Here is a 16060-nt window from a genome sequence, read left to right on the forward strand (position 1 = left end):
TTAATAAATTAGTCCTCATCCACGAATCCATATTGGTCCATATATAAGGCGCACCGGATTATAAGGCGCACTGTCGGCTTTTGAGAAAATTGGAGGCTTTTAGGTGCGCCTTATAGTGCGGAAAATACGGTACAGTAAATTGGTGATCTGGAAAGAGTGTGTGCATTTTCTATAGCCATAACATAGAAATAAACAATTGCAGTAATTTGCTTTAGAGAGCTTTTATTTCTTTTGGGAGAAGACAAACATATGGAAACACATGTCGAATCCCAATGTCCGGTGTCTGGGTTTAGTGGTACTGCCTTCCCAGAGCAGACACAACCACACTCAAGAACTTCTGCCAGGAGGCCTGGACGTCTGGGCCGAAGCTGGTTCCCATTTTGGCGGCAATGACGATGGTCAAACAGTCAGCCAGCAACTATACAGGGCACAAATAAAACAATCAAATTGAGATTTATGAGTGTGATGATTTATTTTAGATGCTATTCGTTACCTTGAAGTTATCGGGATCCACATGCAGCTTCTCAGAGTGCAGCACGCTCAACTCAGCGTAGGTCTCCTTGATGTTGTCCATGTTCTTCAGAGCCCGGTCCAGACCGTGCAGGATCTTGGTGCCGTGGGCTGCGATCTGGGGATTGTTCTTGATGGCCTCGGCGTTGTAGAGGTTGCCGAAGGCGCCAAAGTATCTCTGGGTCCAGGGGTAGACAATCAGACACCTGTAAGACGGACAAAATGTGGTCAGGTGAAGATTTGCACGGAATTTTGTTTATATGCAAATATAATTGAGTCCCAGTTTTACCTGGACAGAGCCTTGGGGCCATCAACCTCGTAGTTCAGGCCACCCATGATGGTGTTGATGGTAGCACGCTCTTGATCAGTCCACACAACCATGTTGCCGCTTGTTTGTTTTGGTTCAAGCTTGAAGAGAAAAAAGCTGAATAGAGTTGGAGAGTGACGAGGTGGTCTTTTTAAATGTCTCCAAGGTCTCCCCACCCAGAAGGAGAAGCCGCTATGATAGGCTAGAGATGGAAAGATAGATCACAGACTCTTTCTAGAACTTTCTGGATGTTTCCACACAGACTTTTATATTCATATATTGTGTATAAAAACGTTTAAATCCAAGTAAGTCAATCAAAAACTCATAAGATGGAAACTAATTAAAAGTTATTTTGTAAAAATTGAAATGTTTATGTTTAGATTTTTGTATGAATTTATGACATCACCACATATTTGTCAGATCCCACCCTGTATCATCAAGTGGAGTAATGTGCACTTTTAATTTCTGCTGGCTCTAAAAATATGATCATTTTTAATTTAAAAGAATGAATTAGTTGTCAGAAATGAATAAAGCATAACATTCATCGTCATAATTGAAACATTTTGTTTCTGTTCAGGAAAGCAAAAAAATAAAACAACTTTAATATGACATCTAAATGAAGAAATAATAACATGCTGATAATACAACATAATATTCCAGCATTAAAAATGGAATTTTGCACAAAAGATCTCATTTGCTGGTTTATTAACCATTACAGAAACAAAATCATAATGCTAATTCCCAAGTCTATTTATAGGTGTATGTGGTGAACTAATCAATTTGACACTGTCTTTATTTTTGATTATGATAAAAATATGGACCCACATTTTATGAAGATTATCAACTTTCCATTGATGTAAAATCAAATGATAGCTTTAAATGTAGTGTTATGTCAATGGAAACAGTTGAAAAAAAAACAAAAAAACACAAATAAAAACATCAAGTCATCTATTCTGTTCTCTAAATTACTGCAACAAATGACAATATTTATCATCTTTTTACCATAATAATTTTAACAGATTATTCTAATATATATGTTTTTAGAGATCAATTATACGCATCAGTTATCTAATTAACTAAGAATATTCAGATACGTCTTTGGGCTTTTCATATTTGAATGTTATCTCGAGAAACCACACTGGTGTTATCTTCAGGAGCGCCCCCCTCCGCCCACTAATCCATTGCCAAAATTCACATATGGTTTTCTTAGAAAGATACCACATGGTTGTTAACAGGTTCAATTTTTGCAAAGTTAAAAGGTAAATGTTTTAAAAATATAATGCAAGAAAGAACAGGAATACTTAACTAATACAACAAAGATGAAACACAGAAAAGATTATGATAGTAAGCAAGTCTTGTCAGACATCTATTCCATGCAGCCATGTCAATAAATTATATATAAGCAGTTAAAAATGTAAATAAGCACAACGATTAATTGTCAATACTGGAGTGACAGCTATAAATTGTTATTGTTTTGAACAGTGAGGCGGATTCCTTTATTGTTAAGGTAGACTAAAAATATTTGAATTTTATTTAAAATAATATCTCTAATGTTTCCGAACTAGAAAGAAATGTCAGCTAACTTTTACCTGACAACATAAACATACAGTTAAATGCAGCAAAATATCAGCCAAGTGATGAAGTCTATCTCATAAAACTCATAAGGTAGCACTGTATCACACATATCTGACATCCTTGCATGATTTAAGTGTTTTTTTTATTTTATTTTATACCAAAATGTGTACTCGTCCTGTGCGTTGGGTGGGGGGGTGAAACGGTGAAGTTCTGAAGTCAATGAAACAGATATTCAAGCTGTACACACACCTTGGTTAAAGTACAAACGATTTAATTATTTACAGTATATGTCAAAAGGCATATTAAATTTCATATACAATCCTGGAACATTCTATCAACCTCGCTTGCACACTTCTGTTCCACATTTCAAACACAAATCATATTTTCATTGTGGCGTTCTCAGTGTTGGCTGGGAGGAGGATCAGCCAGGTCTTTGAATCCAAGTTTTTCCAGTGGTTCCTTTGTCATGAGTTGACTGCAATAAAAGATGAAAGTACACAGAATATTTTAATTAATTGAGCATTTCAGTAAAGTAAAATGAATATTGAAACCCACTTTTGCATGCGGCATTCCAGGTAGGCTTTGGATTGAAGTCGGCATTTAGAATTGTCAAAGCTGCTGTCTTGTAAACATTTCATGAACGTCTCCTTGAAGGTTGTGCACTCTCCTAAAATACAAATAATAATTAGCACGAACACCACCATTAACATATTGTTTGTTCTCAGTCACATTTACATGGACACGTTTATTCGGATTAAAATGCTGATCCTGATTAAAATGCTTCATGTACCAGGACAAACCCATTCCGATTAAGATTTTATTCCGAACGAGATGATTGGTTTAAATCAATTGATAATCTGATCACCGTGAAAACAAACCGTCGTTACTGCGCATGTCTGTGACGTCAGTATATGACGTCGGTTAAGACCGGAAAAGCGTGCAAAAGACATGGCGGAATCGGATCAATATTATCAGTGCCCATGAAAACACAGCATCCGATCATAATATTAATCCAAAATGTTGTCCATGTAAATGTAATGACCCACATTTAAACACATCACTGGCTGTCATGGCATCCAGATTAGAGCTGAGAGGCAAAGCTAAGCATGAAGAAAGATAACATGTTAAACGATGTGTAACGTACCAAAGTGATCCAGTGGGAACGACCCTTTGTCAGGTGGTCGAGGTTTAAAGCTCTTCGACCCAAAATTCATTGCAGTCGACATGTTTTGTTTTGGTACGGGAGAGATAGTCGCAATTGTGACGTCAGTGCGCGTAGTTATGACCTCACAACACACGAAGTCAGACATTTTAGTCAAGCCTTGCAAAACCGATGACCTTCGTCACAATAGGAATTATAATAAAATACACTACAAAGTGCACAAATGCATTGCACTATGCTACGAGATGTTTTAAATATTCTGTCGCGTTGGCTGACTAATATTACAACAAAAGTAATGATAATTTTGGGATCCCGTACAATATTTTCAAATCACCTACAGGCTCCATGTAATTTCATTATTATTATTATTATTATTATTATTATTATTATCATTATTATTATCATTTTTATTATTAGTTGTAGTAGTAGTAGTATTTCTACTACTCATGATAATTATTGTAAGACGCATCATCACCACTGGGTGTCGCAGTGAACATATGAGAGAGAGTTAGAGAGAGAGAGAGAGAGAGAGAGAGAGAGAGAGAGCATCCGGCTGACAGACAGGTGATGGTCTGCACATTCTGTTTGCATTTGCCTCCAGTCGGCGAATGCGCTTGTATTGTGCACGAAGACGTTCATTATGGAACCGGAGGGGACCAACCGGGTCCTGCAAGACGTACTCACCAGACCAGACAACGAGACGTGCGCGGACTGCGGAAATCCGGGTATGTAAAGTCCATCTTGACCACCTCTTGACACAATGCACTCACTGTCAGATTTTTTTGGGGGGGATGGGGGGGGACGCTATCAGGACTGGACAGTGTGTGTGTGTGTGCATTGTCATAGTGTGTGCACACCAGACATAAACTGTCCTCTCATGAACCTGCTTTGTTCTTGCAGCAATGAGAGTGTGTCCATTGTGAGATGATGGCATCTCAATGTAGAAGACTATTGCAAACAACACTGGATCTTGCTAATCTAATAAATTCATTTTGAACTACAGAGATGGCCCAATGATGATTTAATCATAACGTGTAATTCCAATGTGTATTTATACTAAAATCCCTCCTAGGGTGTTATATCAAATAAAAAACAGTTAGCACACTTTTTGTACCACGTTACCACATGCACAAGCTAGCTTTTTACCTTTTTAATAAATCTCCCCCACCAACTGTTTGTTGTCTCGTATACCTCCAACACGGTTCTCTCTGAAGTGGTATGAAGCCAAAGTGGCCTCAAAGGTTCCAGGATGGGCTTAATGCCCGGCACTTGGAGGCGAGCCCGCTCAAGATGCCTGGTATGGTTCCTCTGAGGACTGGCTGCAGCAGAGCAACTCTGGAGCCAGACTTGCTCTTGCAGATTTTGGATGCAAAATCCTTAGGGTAGCTTGGAAGGTGGATAATAAAACAAATCTTCTTCCTCCTTTTACTCACTCTCCTTTAGCTCTCATTTGAATGTCACATATTCCGTGTCTGTGTGTTCACTAAGCGTCTGTGAGAGATGGCAGCTGTCAAGTGCGTGAGATGTAGAGGATAATGTAGTTGCTTCTTATTGTCGCTCTCCCTCTCAAAAAAAATCTCGTTAGTTAAATGAAGACTCTATTCAACCCATGCAGACAGATGAGTGACGTAAAATGTATAACAGAGCGTTACCCCGGTAACTACTGTTCTGAGTGACCAGGTGTTGCGCAAGATGTAGTTGATAATATAATTTCCACATTTCACATAGCGGTTCGTGTGCAATTAATCGTCTCCTACACGCAATTATTAATGATAAATTACACTCAAATGCGATTGATCAATTATTGATTGATCTTTATGCATGTAAGAGATGAAGCAGAGATCTGGTGATGAAAGTGGCAGTGTAGATCTAGATGATCTAATTTCAGTAGATCTGTTTCCTGTTTGCAAGCTAAACAGGATTTCCTGAAAATTACATTTTGCCATGCTTCTGTGCTTTTTAAACAAATGCACAATGAACTAGTTGTGCTTCAAACTCATCTGTACCCTGAAATCTTATTGTTGCTCTATTCCTCTCCTCTCATTTTCATTTCTCCTCTTCTCCCCAAACTCACCGGCCTTCAATCACCCTGCTTGTTTACTTCCTGCCACATCTCCTTTTTCCTCTTTCTCTTCTCTTGTCTTCTGCCTGCAGAGCCAGACTGGGCATCACTGACACTGGGTGTGTTTGTTTGCCAGGCCTGCTCGCTCCTTCATCGCAGCATCCCGCACATCAGCAGGGTCAAGTCCATTCGGGACACGTGGGAAGCAAGTGAAGTGGAGGTGAGGCTCTTAAAGCAAGCTGTGGAGTGTGTACTTGCAATGTAATATTCAATGACATTTAAGGAAGACATGATGCATTTCCCCACCAATGATTTCCCTTGAAAGTCAAACGCAGCTCATATTTTCGATGTGGCAGCAAGCTGAATGTTGTCTTGAATACAAGGCTGGTTATGTGAAGTCATCACATCAGTAGTTAAACAGGCTGTCGGGAAAGACCTTGGGGGGGGGGGGGGGGTGCTAATATTGTGAGTCATTCAGTGAAGGTTGAGATGTGGGAAGTGAGAAGGCAATAAATGGGAGTTAGTTGGACTGAAGTTGGATGCAAATTTTATTCCTACCACACGGGCACATTAGTATTAGTAGTCAATATAAATAATTGATTGCATTTAAAAAAAAAATTGTGCTCAAGGGCCACTTTTTAAAATGGGCAAATGGGCCAGTTAATTTTTGAGAAATAAAATAAAATGGATGTAAAGTCACTAGAATAAATACATAATCTATGAGATAAATGAGTGAAAATAAATAAATAAAAAAACATTCATTTTTACCAACTGTATGCATAACCAGATAAATTGATGATTTATGCACCCAACCACATACAATTAAATATGATGCCGTCTTTTGGAGTGATAGACTTCAAGTGACCCTGTTTTCCCCAAATCTTTGCTCGTTTTCACTTCCAATCTAGATTTTCAAGAATGTAGCCCTGATGACTAATCATACAACAGAAACCTACTGAGGGAAAAAAAAAAAGGGAAAATGATAAGTCATTTCTATGAATTATTTAGTAGGATGATAGCCTCATATATTCCACGGCCAATATTCGTCTACCTTTTGGACATTTATTTTTGTCCATCGGATTAGTGATTAGCATGTCTGTCTCATAGTGACGGGAACATCTCTGGATGGATTTGCACATTTTAAAAACTCCGAATGGGTCATTGTGACTTGCAATCAGTCCAGGATGTTCCCATGAAGGCGATAAAGGGATTCATCAATCTATTAATGCAATCTATTGAATAATCACATCATTTTTTCCTGTCTTTCAGATTATGGCAGATTTGGGAAACAATGTCGCTCAGGCTAAATATGAGCAGAATGTTCCCGCGTTCTACTACAGACCAACGCATACTGACTGCAAGTAAGTACTCTCATATTTCAATTAATAAAAGCAGGTTTGAAGCCCCTTTTTGTGATTAAATAAATTGGATTTAATTTGGCTTTTTACACCAAACTTTATAGCCTAAAAACACATTAGAGTGCTCAGCACTTTTTTTAATGTGCCGGCAACTATCGGCATAGCACAAGGCTTGGGGTTGTTCCATTATTCAAGTAAATTAAAGTCAAGAAACAAACAGGTCTGCAGGATGGAATAGCAAAACGTCCATTTTAAAAGTTAGGCTGGATGAGGAATTCTGGGTTTTTTTTGTGTGTGTGTCTTAAAATAGCAGTGACTTGCTCACTAAAATGAGGATGCTGACTTTGTCTTGCTTGGTGACTACATGTGGAACTTCCCATTATATAGGTCACATGATTACAGTGAACCCTTGCTTTTCACAGAGTATAATTTACCAGAGTTTACAATTGCTGTGTCATTCCAATCAGTGTTTTTTTATTTTATTATATGTACCATTTTACTCAAGTCATTGCATCATGATCAATTAATTCTCAAAATGAATGACGTCATTGTGTTTCCAGGATGCTAAGAGAGCAATGGATCCGGGCCAAGTATGAGAGGAATGAATTTGAGTTCATAGAGAAGCAAGAACCTTACACAGCAGGTAGAATCAACTTACTGACATATTGACACTGACAGAGTGCTAATAATTTAGCATGCACAGCGCCATTTTTGGATGTGTCTAGTTTAGCCTGTGTCGTTAGCTCAAGATGAGTAAAAATATAATGTAAGGGCACTTGTGTGGATTTATGAGGAGCTGCTTTCTTATTGGCCTGGAGTGACCTCACCCATCCTTTGTTCCAGTGGAAAGCCATCTGCACACACACAGAACACACACACACACACAAAATACATGACAGAGTAATACGAGTCATTCTATCAAGCTTTCTTCATCTCCGCCAAAGTGCATCTCTCCATTTTGTCTTTGTATTGTGTTGGTTTCAAGATCGATCGAGATAAGCTATTGGCAGTAACCTGGCCTCGATGCTAGGCCAATGTCGGCATTGATTGTAAATGCATAGGAGGGAAGTAGAGGTCGAGAGTCTACCGGGAAGAAGTCGTGGGTGGGGACAATGAGGGCAATTGATTGAAGAAGCAATGCTAACAGAGGTGAATGTTTCATGTCAGAAAGTCGCAGACACAAAGGCTCATCTGTAGCCCGCCCACCCACACACGCAGTTAAATCCGTGCTTGGGACAAGAAGACAAAAGCAAAGCAGCCAATTGCTGGGAAGAAAAAAAAAAAAGAAAATGGAAATGAGAGCAGCGGGCCGGGAGAACGGAAGATATTACCATACGGACATTTATTGTACATGATTTTGATTCCAAAACTGAATGTATTTAAAGCCGCGCTACTTTATATTTTATTCCCAACAAGGGATCAAATCATCGTCTGATGTCTCATTACCTTTGCAGAAAACTGGTAATGGATGCTAATGGCTTTGCATGAAGTGATAAACCCACTGTGGGTAATCAAACCAGTTTCACTGCCCTTAATGGCAATGACTTCCTTTTTTTTTTTTTTACACCGCCAAAGTGTGATAAAACCAGAGGGAACATGAGCCTTTCATGTCTCCATTACAACACTAATTATGAGACTTTAGATTCATTAACATGCGTAACAAAAAAATGTTGTTTCTCTTGCGCCACAAAACCCCCACAAATGAATGGATGCACTGAATCTTAATCCCATAAAAGCCTAAAATTTGCCTCATTATGGCTGTGCAGTCTAAGTATCCGATGAACTCTAGTACAGAAATTGTAATAAAAATGTTTTTTTGTTTTTTTTTGCAGAGATGTCCTCCAATTCAATACACAGAAATAGATACGGATAAGAAAGCATTGACAGAAATAGAAGAGCAACAAATAGAGGCTGAGCCTTTGGCCAAAATAGAGTAAAGATGAAGCATTTGTGCTTAAAATAGAACCGAATATTAATAACAAGGATTTAATCTGGCTGAGCGACAATATGTGCCTTGCATTTCCTTCCAAATTCTGCCTTTTTTCTCTCGAGTACACAATGTCACTGCCGATGGTACAAATGTTCTCCTAGCTTGCCTTACTCAAACACATTTTTCACCTCAGGATACCGCGAGGGGTTTCTATGGAAACGAGGACGAGACAACGGTCAGTTTCTCAGCCGAAAGTTCATCCTGTCGGAGAGGGAAGGTGCCCTCAAATACTTCAACAAGCAGGATGTAAGCAATATTTGACTTTTGATCGTAAAGAAGTGCAAAACCTTTTACAGTGTTTTGTTTGCGTTGCTTAAATGCAAGGCCCGAGATCCCAAGGCGATTATGAAAATCGAAACCCTCAATGCCACCTTCCAACCGGCCAAAATTGGCAACCCGTGCGGACTGCAAATCACCTACCTGAAAGACAACAGCACAAGAAACATCTTTGTTTACCACAGCGACGCTAAGGTGTGTTAACACAAATTACTTTTATGACATATTTTCTTTCACAGCACATTGTTTTGGGGAAGCAGAACCAGAAAGTAAGAAGTTATGGGAAAGGTAGTATGATGGGGTTGTTTTAAAGCACTGCGCCCTCTGCTGGCCAAGTAGCGGCACAGCCAGTTCATTGGGTTCATTCAGCCTCCTTGTGAGGTGTCGATCCCACACTGCAGCATCCTCATAGCCAAAGCGCACAATAATATTTTAAAGCAAGTTTTTTGTTAAAAGCAGCTACTTTGGTTGTTGTTTTGATCAGGAAATGATCGATTGGTTCAATGCAATCAGAGCAGCCAGGTTCCACTACCTACAAGTGGCCTTCCCTGGAGCAAGTAATGAAGAGGTGAGGATGGATCTTTTTTTTTTTTTTTTTTTTTTGCAAGGTTTTACATTTTCAGTATTGTTCTTAAAGATACATGGAGCAGGTCCTGGAATTTTAATTATTCATATAGCCTCAGCACCGAACATGCATATTAATCTCGAAATGTTCTTTAAGTGAAAATTGCGGGCATGCTAGCAAAACCAATGTTTAATATTTCACTCATGCTTCTTTTTCACTTTAGTTTTGTTGCTTTCCAGCTGGTGCCAAAATTGACCCGAAACTTCATGAAGGAAGGCTTTATGGAGAAAACAGGTCCAAAGGTTTGTATGTCAGTGATTCTTATGTTTTTGTGTCAATTTCTTTTTTTTTTATGTTTACTTTTGATGATGCAGCACACAGAAGGCTTCAAGAAGAGGTGGTTCACTATGGACGACAGGCGACTGATGTATTTTAAAGACCCTTTGGTATGATACAACATGCACCACCTCTCTAATTTTACACTTGCTGAGTACAGTAAATAATTTTTTTTGTTTACTGCGCTCCCAGGACGCCTACGCCCGCGGCGAAGTGTTCATCGGCAGTAAAGAGAACAGTTACACCGTTCTGCCTGGCCTACCCTCAACCATTCAGGGCCATCACTGGAATCACGGCATCACCATTGTCACACCAGACAGGAAGTTTCTGTTTGCTTGCGAGACTGAGGCCGAGCAACGGGATTGGATCGCAGCCTTTCAGAGAGTCATCAATCGGCCCATGAGGCCGCAGGAATACGCAGGTATCAGATTTGTTATTATTATTATTTTTTTTAGCAGTGCCTCCACTTACACTATGTGGCACACAAACGTAAACAATCGAATATGTGGCGGTTATCAGAAGCTAACACAATGCTAATCCGCAACCCCCCCAAAACTCAATGTAACTCTGCTTACCGTTTAGCATGATAACAGGGTGTGGCACTTTTGGGGGATGTGGGTGCTTCAGCTTGATAGTGACTCTCCCGTGATAATGTTTCAGACAGTTTAGCTCGGCTAGTAATGAGCTAATTTGTTGTTAACTTTGAATTACACTATGAATGACATTAACCTGTATTTTGTTGAATATCATATTTTTTTTGCAGTGGAGGCTCATTTTAAACACAAACCCTGAGGCCTTAAAAATAAGCAAGACTGAAGCTGGAGTTGGCCTGACCTTGGATCAGAACGAGTGTGACCATGGAGGAAAGGTGATGAGTTAACACAAGACAGGTTGATATTATCGAAAGCTTGATGTGAGGACAAAGAGTGAACGATTTGCAGCAAGCTGTGTGAGACATGTCGACCCACCCCTGGAATTCTGTCTCGTGAATGGTTTAACGACTTTGAACTCTGTTATGAAGTGATATTTACACTGAGTAATATTGCATTGTTAATTTATTGACTGTAGGCTGTGTGCGGTTCTAAGTGAGTATGTTTTAAGTGAGTTGGAACCACTGGCATTGAAACCATGTTCAACATATATCTGCAAAGTACTGTTGACCACAAATATGCATTAAAAACACACAAACTCTCAGTGACCAGTCGCTTTTAACATAACTGTGGGAAAGTTCTTTTTAAACAGATGTTGCCTTTGTTGCTCATTGTGAAATTGTTGCTGCTGCTTTGAAGGATTGTAATGTGAAGGGACCGTGATTATGAGTGTTTTATTTATTAGCCTTTTTTAAGACCAGGATGATCATTTAATTGCAGTAATTGTTTGTTTTACTATAAAACCTTACACATACGAACATCCATTGTGTTTGTCGTTTGTGTACCCACAGGTATTTTTGAAATATTCTATTCTAGATTTTTTTTACGACACATTTGATAATACTGTATTGGAATTGAAATAATACGCCTCTCAATTGATGATGGGAGTGGCACAGATACATGTTACGTTTTTGGTGTAGAAATGATTTATATTATATATGAACCGATTACATTTTCTATAACACCACCTGACTCTATTAGCGCACAATTATGTGAAAATGATTTGAATTTGAATCTATATTTTATTAAAAAAAACAATATTAGTTAAATTATTATGTCAGATAATAGTGCGTTCCTTTTATTGCAACAATGCAAATGAAATTTTCAAAAATAAGAAAAATGAACTTTTGCCTTTGTTTTGTCACGTGACCACGTGACGTACCAGCAACATGGCGACCTCCTGTGAGAACGATGGCGCGTCAATAAGGAAAAGACGCCTGCGAGTTGGTTTAACAACTGAGGCAAAGTTTAGTGACAGCAGCAGCAGAAAAGATGCGGCGAACACAGTTGAAGGGACCAAGAAAGAAAAACTCCAGCCTTTACAAACGGGGACTTTCTGGCTCACTCGTATTGTGCTGCTGCGCTCCGTCTCTTTTATTTACTGTGAGTATGGAATCCAAGTTTTTTTTCTCCTTTTTGGATTTGCTTTATTTCTTGGCATAACGCCCCAGCATTAGTTTCCGTGGGTTCTCTCAGAAAGAATATAAATATATTACATATAATGTGGAAATTATATGTAATATTAAATATATTAAATTTATTTTATTTATTATTTATGGTTTTGTGCCTTCTTGTTTTTGTTTTGTGTCGCCTACTTGTATGTCTCGTCACCGTGGGATGGAGAAAACGGAATTTCGGTTTCTTTGTGTGTCTTGACATATGAAGGGATTGACAATAAAGCTGACTTTGACTTTGACTTTGAAAATGTTAAATAATAGTAAATAAGATCCATAATTAACATTTTATGTCAACTAATTAATGACATTGTCATGGCTTTCCCATTGTTGCTTTTAAAGAAATCTTAATATGATTCTCCAATATGCCTTTTTCCTTTAGTTGTGGCGTTCACTGTCGCTTACAACCAGAATAAACAGCTGATTGGGGAAAACGGTCTGATGCCTTGCAAGAGCTACCTCAATAGTGTCAAACGCTACGTGGGAGGAAAGATAGGCATGGCTGCTCTGGCCTACACACCCTCCATCCTCTGGTTCTTGGACTGGAGCAATATGGACGCCAACCTCGATGGCATTGCCTTGTTGGGAATGACCTTCTCTGGTTTTGTTCTGGTGACGGGAATGGCGAATATGGTGATCATGGGTTCCTTGTGGGTGCTGTATCACTCCTTGGTCAATGTCGGACAGCTGTGGTAAGTTTTGGACTCACTCAAATTTTAATTGACTTTTTTATTGGTTGGATAAAAAATTTTTTTTATTCCTCTGCAGGTACTCCTTTGGTAAGTTTACTTGATGATACTGTCCCAGAACCTCCCCCATCAAACCATCCTCAATCCACATCGAGCTGAACTTGCAGTGATTGTTATTCTTTATCCAGGCTGGGAGAGTCAGTTGTTGGAAACGGGATTCCTGGCCATTTTCCTGTGTCCTGTGTGGACTCTGTCCCAAGTCCCCCGCCGCTGCCCCCCTTCTTTCGTCTGCATCTGGACTTTCAGATGGCTAATTGTCCGCATTATGCTTGGCGCTGTAAGTAAAACTTTCTTCCCTATACTTGCACAAGTTTAACCGGCTCCAATAAAAAATATTTTGTTTATATTACAGGGCTTGATTAAAATCAGAGGGGACAAATGTTGGCGAGACCTCACCTGCATGGATTATCATTATGAGGTTGATTGATTTTTCTCTGTGATGTAAATAAGTAAAATTGGATTAGCCACTCTCATACATTTCTATTCAGAAATATTTCCCTTCTGCTCGCCATTTTCATTTCAGACCCAGCCCGTTCCAAACCCCGTGTCTTACTACATGCATCGTTCCCCTTGGTGGTTTCATCGCTTCGAGACTATGTCCAATCACTTTATCGAACTAATCATCCCCTTATTCACTTTCCTGGGCAGACGAATGTGTATCGTCAATGGCGTGCTCCAGATCCTTTTTCAGGTAAAATTATTTCAACCACTAATACACCTCAGGCCGAATCTTTTTAGAATCGATTATTCTATCGATTATTCCAGTAATTGTCAATCACATCATCCTTAAACAAACTATTGATCATTCCACGTCTAGGTCGTTCTGATAGTGAGTGGCAACCTCAGTTTTCTCAACTGGTTGACCATTGTTCCCAGTCTGGCCTGTTTCGATGACGCATCTTTGGACTTTTTGTTTCGCTCCGGAAGCGGGGCCAAGAAAGCCGTTTTGAAGATTCAAGATGAGGATGAAAATGGACAAACACCTGAAGCCACTAAAGGTATTTATGCTGTCGTCATTTACACTGAGGGAGTGCAGTGTGAAAAGTGGACTCAGATTTCACTGAAAACTGAAAACAACATTTACGTTATTTGATGCAGGAATGCGAGTCCGTCAGGTGTTCAATGTGTCTTTGGGCATTCTGATTGGCTGCCTGAGTGTTCCGGTCCTCATGAACCTACTGAGTCCCAGACAGGTGATGAACACCTCCTTTGACCCACTTCGCATTGTCAACACCTACGGGGCCTTTGGCAGGTACATTGTAGCAGTAATTATTTTTAAAAATATATATATATTTTGGGGTGCCTGACTTATCAACTTTCAGACCTGGACTGTTTTCACTCCAGTATTACCAAGGAGCGCACTGAGGTGATTTTTCAAGGCACTCTGAGTGAGGATCCAAAAGACCCGAAGGCAATCTGGGAGGAATACCAATTCCTTTGTAAGCCAGGAGATCCTTACAGACGGCCGTGCCTCATTTCCCCGTATCATTACCGCCTGGACTGGCTCATGTGGTTTGCGGCCTTCCAGGTTTATTTTACAATTATGCATTCAGTAATTTTTTTTTAGGACCGTTTGATTAGTTTAAAAAAACTTCACGTTCCTGTTTCCCACACAGACCTACGAGCAGAGTGAGTGGGTCATTCACATAGCAGGACGCCTGTTAGCTAACGATAGCACAGTTCTTTCGCTGCTGGACCACAACCCATTTCAAGACAGAGGCATCCCCAGGTATTGTGGGAGTCTGTTGATTTGTTGCAAAATTATCTTTAAAAAAAAGGTCTACGTATACAACAATAATCTATGTTCAATGCAATACTTATAGGTTTGTAACAAGCATAAACAAGACGAGTATTAACTCCTAATTTGTCTACGTATCAGGTGGGTTCGAGGAGAACATTTTAGATATAAATTCAGCCAACCGGGCAGTACCAGTGCAGCTGAGGGTAAGTGGTGGCTACGAAAGCGCATCGGTGCCTACTTCCCTGCTGTGGACCTTGCAGCACTCAGGGGGTACTTCCAGTCCAGGGACTGGCCACACCCACATATATCAACACGGAAAAACTAAGGACATCACCGACTTTGACACACAGGGGAGGTCAAAAAAAAGGTCTTCATCATATTGTACAAGTTAGGTGTGAGTACCTGAATACATTTGGGATCAACATCGTAATGGTATGTCTTTTTTTTTTTTTTTTTTTAAACATGCTGCATTTGACCAAAAAATGAAATGAGCAAATAAGTCAATTGAAACATACAGTAGTGGTCATGAACTGCAAAATATATTGCATAGAATGGAAATAAATGTTGTATATACGTGTACAAATATTACTGTGTGCAAAGGAGTTGGGCTTATTGATTTACAAAAAATGGACAACCTGTGAGAATGTTTTCATTTTACTATGTGCATTGTAAAAATAAGCGCAGATGATATTCTAAAATCAGTGCCAAAAATCTCATGCCAATTTTTTACATAAATAATTTGCATGTCAGCGTGAGGAATGCCAGTAAAGAATGAGGAAAATTAACATATTCTTTAAGGGCAATTAAAACCCTTACAAAAAAAGCAACCTTGTAGTAACCATAACACACCAGCAGATGGTGCTAAAAGATAACTTTTCCCCAATTAATATTTGAACACTGTACAATGTCTTTAATGCTATACGTATGTTTAAAGCCTGGAACAAAATGTGCAGTAAACAATCATTATAATGAATCATATTTTAACATTTTGCTCTTCCTCGTTTAGTCCAAACATTGTCTTTTCATCAGCGAAGGCGTCCTGACATAATATTTTACAGTCATTGTCCCAACAGGTAAGTTTGTGGCATATTACCTGTGCAACACATTGTTGCCAGTGTTGTTTAGTAAATATGGTGTACAAACAGCTGCTAAATATTCACTGTCGCGACATTGCTGAAATAAATCGCTCCTATGAGAAGCGGTGTAATTTCCTGGCTCGTCTCCCTAAGCGGCGCACAATGCGTAACCAACATTGAGGCAGATATGATGCAGCCTTGGATTTGTAGTGTTGCGATTTGTAATGATGCGCTTTTGAATATTAAATT

General features: G+C 39.3%; 4 protein-coding genes across 6 annotated transcripts; 2 read left to right on the top strand and 2 right to left on the bottom strand.

The window, feature by feature from the left end:
* Positions 1-196: 196 nt before the first annotated feature.
* On the bottom strand, positions 197-965 carry LOC119138355 (hemoglobin subunit beta-1-like). Its single transcript, XM_037278384.1, has 3 exons — positions 800-965; positions 494-716; positions 197-418 (listed from the first exon to the last, which is right to left on the bottom strand). The coding sequence occupies exons 1-3, from the start codon at positions 889-891 to the stop codon at positions 290-292; spliced, it is 444 nt and encodes a 147-aa protein (XP_037134279.1). The 5' UTR covers positions 892-965; the 3' UTR covers positions 197-289.
* Positions 966-2153: 1188 nt separating this feature from the next.
* LOC119138363 (cytochrome c oxidase assembly protein COX19) lies at positions 2154-3680 on the bottom strand. The gene is made up of 3 exons (XM_037278392.1): positions 3537-3680; positions 2948-3059; positions 2154-2867 (listed from the first exon to the last, which is right to left on the bottom strand). The coding sequence occupies exons 1-3, from the start codon at positions 3616-3618 to the stop codon at positions 2792-2794; spliced, it is 270 nt and encodes an 89-aa protein (XP_037134287.1). The 5' UTR covers positions 3619-3680; the 3' UTR covers positions 2154-2791.
* A 384-nt stretch (positions 3681-4064) lies between these two features.
* LOC119138296 (arf-GAP with dual PH domain-containing protein 1) lies at positions 4065-11553 on the top strand. 3 transcript variants are annotated; one of them, XM_037278288.1, is made up of 12 exons: positions 4126-4279; positions 4769-4851; positions 5753-5836; positions 6886-6977; positions 7535-7617; positions 9098-9210; positions 9289-9435; positions 9725-9808; positions 10045-10107; positions 10180-10251; positions 10334-10562; positions 10905-11553. In XM_037278288.1, the coding sequence occupies exons 2-12, from the start codon at positions 4804-4806 to the stop codon at positions 10931-10933; spliced, it is 1044 nt and encodes a 347-aa protein (XP_037134183.1). In that variant the 5' UTR covers positions 4126-4279; positions 4769-4803; the 3' UTR covers positions 10934-11553. The 3 variants fall into 3 exon arrangements, with proteins under 3 accessions (XP_037134181.1, XP_037134182.1, XP_037134183.1); XM_037278286.1 differs by lacking the exon at positions 4769-4851 and having other exon boundaries at positions 4065-4279; positions 5709-5836; XM_037278287.1 differs by lacking the exon at positions 4769-4851 and having other exon boundaries at positions 4065-4279.
* A 407-nt stretch (positions 11554-11960) lies between these two features.
* lmf1 (lipase maturation factor 1) lies at positions 11961-15632 on the top strand. Its single transcript, XM_037278230.1, has 11 exons — positions 11961-12174; positions 12628-12937; positions 13014-13024; positions 13123-13271; positions 13347-13412; positions 13518-13685; positions 13812-13992; positions 14093-14246; positions 14339-14522; positions 14611-14723; positions 14874-15632. The coding sequence occupies exons 1-11, from the start codon at positions 11961-11963 to the stop codon at positions 15058-15060; spliced, it is 1737 nt and encodes a 578-aa protein (XP_037134125.1). The 3' UTR covers positions 15061-15632.
* Positions 15633-16060: the final 428 nt, after the last annotated feature.

The sequence above is a fragment of the Syngnathus acus genome, chromosome 19 (assembly GCF_901709675.1).
Source record: "Syngnathus acus chromosome 19, fSynAcu1.2, whole genome shotgun sequence".
Classification (NCBI taxonomy): Eukaryota; Metazoa; Chordata; class Actinopteri; order Syngnathiformes; family Syngnathidae; genus Syngnathus; species Syngnathus acus.

What these genes read in the sequence shown, in the direction of transcription:
- LOC119138363 (XM_037278392.1), bottom strand. Translation starts at nt 3,618, where the DNA reads ATGTCGACTGCAATGAATTTTGGGTCGAAGAGCTTTAAACCTCGACCA. An exon ending in GTTCCCACTGGATCACTTTG is followed by an intron (nt 3,060 to 3,536) that starts GTACGTTACACA and finishes TTTGTATTTTAG; the next exon opens with GAGAGTGCACAACCTTCAAG. An exon ending in CTGGAATGCCGCATGCAAAA is followed by an intron (nt 2,868 to 2,947) that starts GTGGGTTTCAAT and finishes CTTTTATTGCAG; the next exon opens with TCAACTCATGACAAAGGAAC.
- lmf1 (XM_037278230.1), top strand. Translation starts at nt 11,961, where the DNA reads ATGGCGACCTCCTGTGAGAACGATGGCGCGTCAATAAGGAAAAGACGC. An exon ending in TGCTCCAGATCCTTTTTCAG is followed by an intron (nt 13,686 to 13,811) that starts GTAAAATTATTT and finishes TTCCACGTCTAG; the next exon opens with GTCGTTCTGATAGTGAGTGG. An exon ending in TGTGGTTTGCGGCCTTCCAG is followed by an intron (nt 14,523 to 14,610) that starts GTTTATTTTACA and finishes TTTCCCACACAG; the next exon opens with ACCTACGAGCAGAGTGAGTG.
- LOC119138355 (XM_037278384.1), bottom strand. Translation starts at nt 891, where the DNA reads ATGGTTGTGTGGACTGATCAAGAGCGTGCTACCATCAACACCATCATG. An exon ending in GGCCCCAAGGCTCTGTCCAG is followed by an intron (nt 717 to 799) that starts GTAAAACTGGGA and finishes TCCGTCTTACAG; the next exon opens with GTGTCTGATTGTCTACCCCT. An exon ending in TGGATCCCGATAACTTCAAG is followed by an intron (nt 419 to 493) that starts GTAACGAATAGC and finishes TGCCCTGTATAG; the next exon opens with TTGCTGGCTGACTGTTTGAC.
- LOC119138296 (XM_037278286.1), top strand. Translation starts at nt 4,195, where the DNA reads ATGGAACCGGAGGGGACCAACCGGGTCCTGCAAGACGTACTCACCAGA. An exon ending in CGCGGACTGCGGAAATCCGG is followed by an intron (nt 4,280 to 5,708) that starts GTATGTAAAGTC and finishes TTCTGCCTGCAG; the next exon opens with AGCCAGACTGGGCATCACTG. An exon ending in AATACTTCAACAAGCAGGAT is followed by an intron (nt 9,211 to 9,288) that starts GTAAGCAATATT and finishes CTTAAATGCAAG; the next exon opens with GCCCGAGATCCCAAGGCGAT.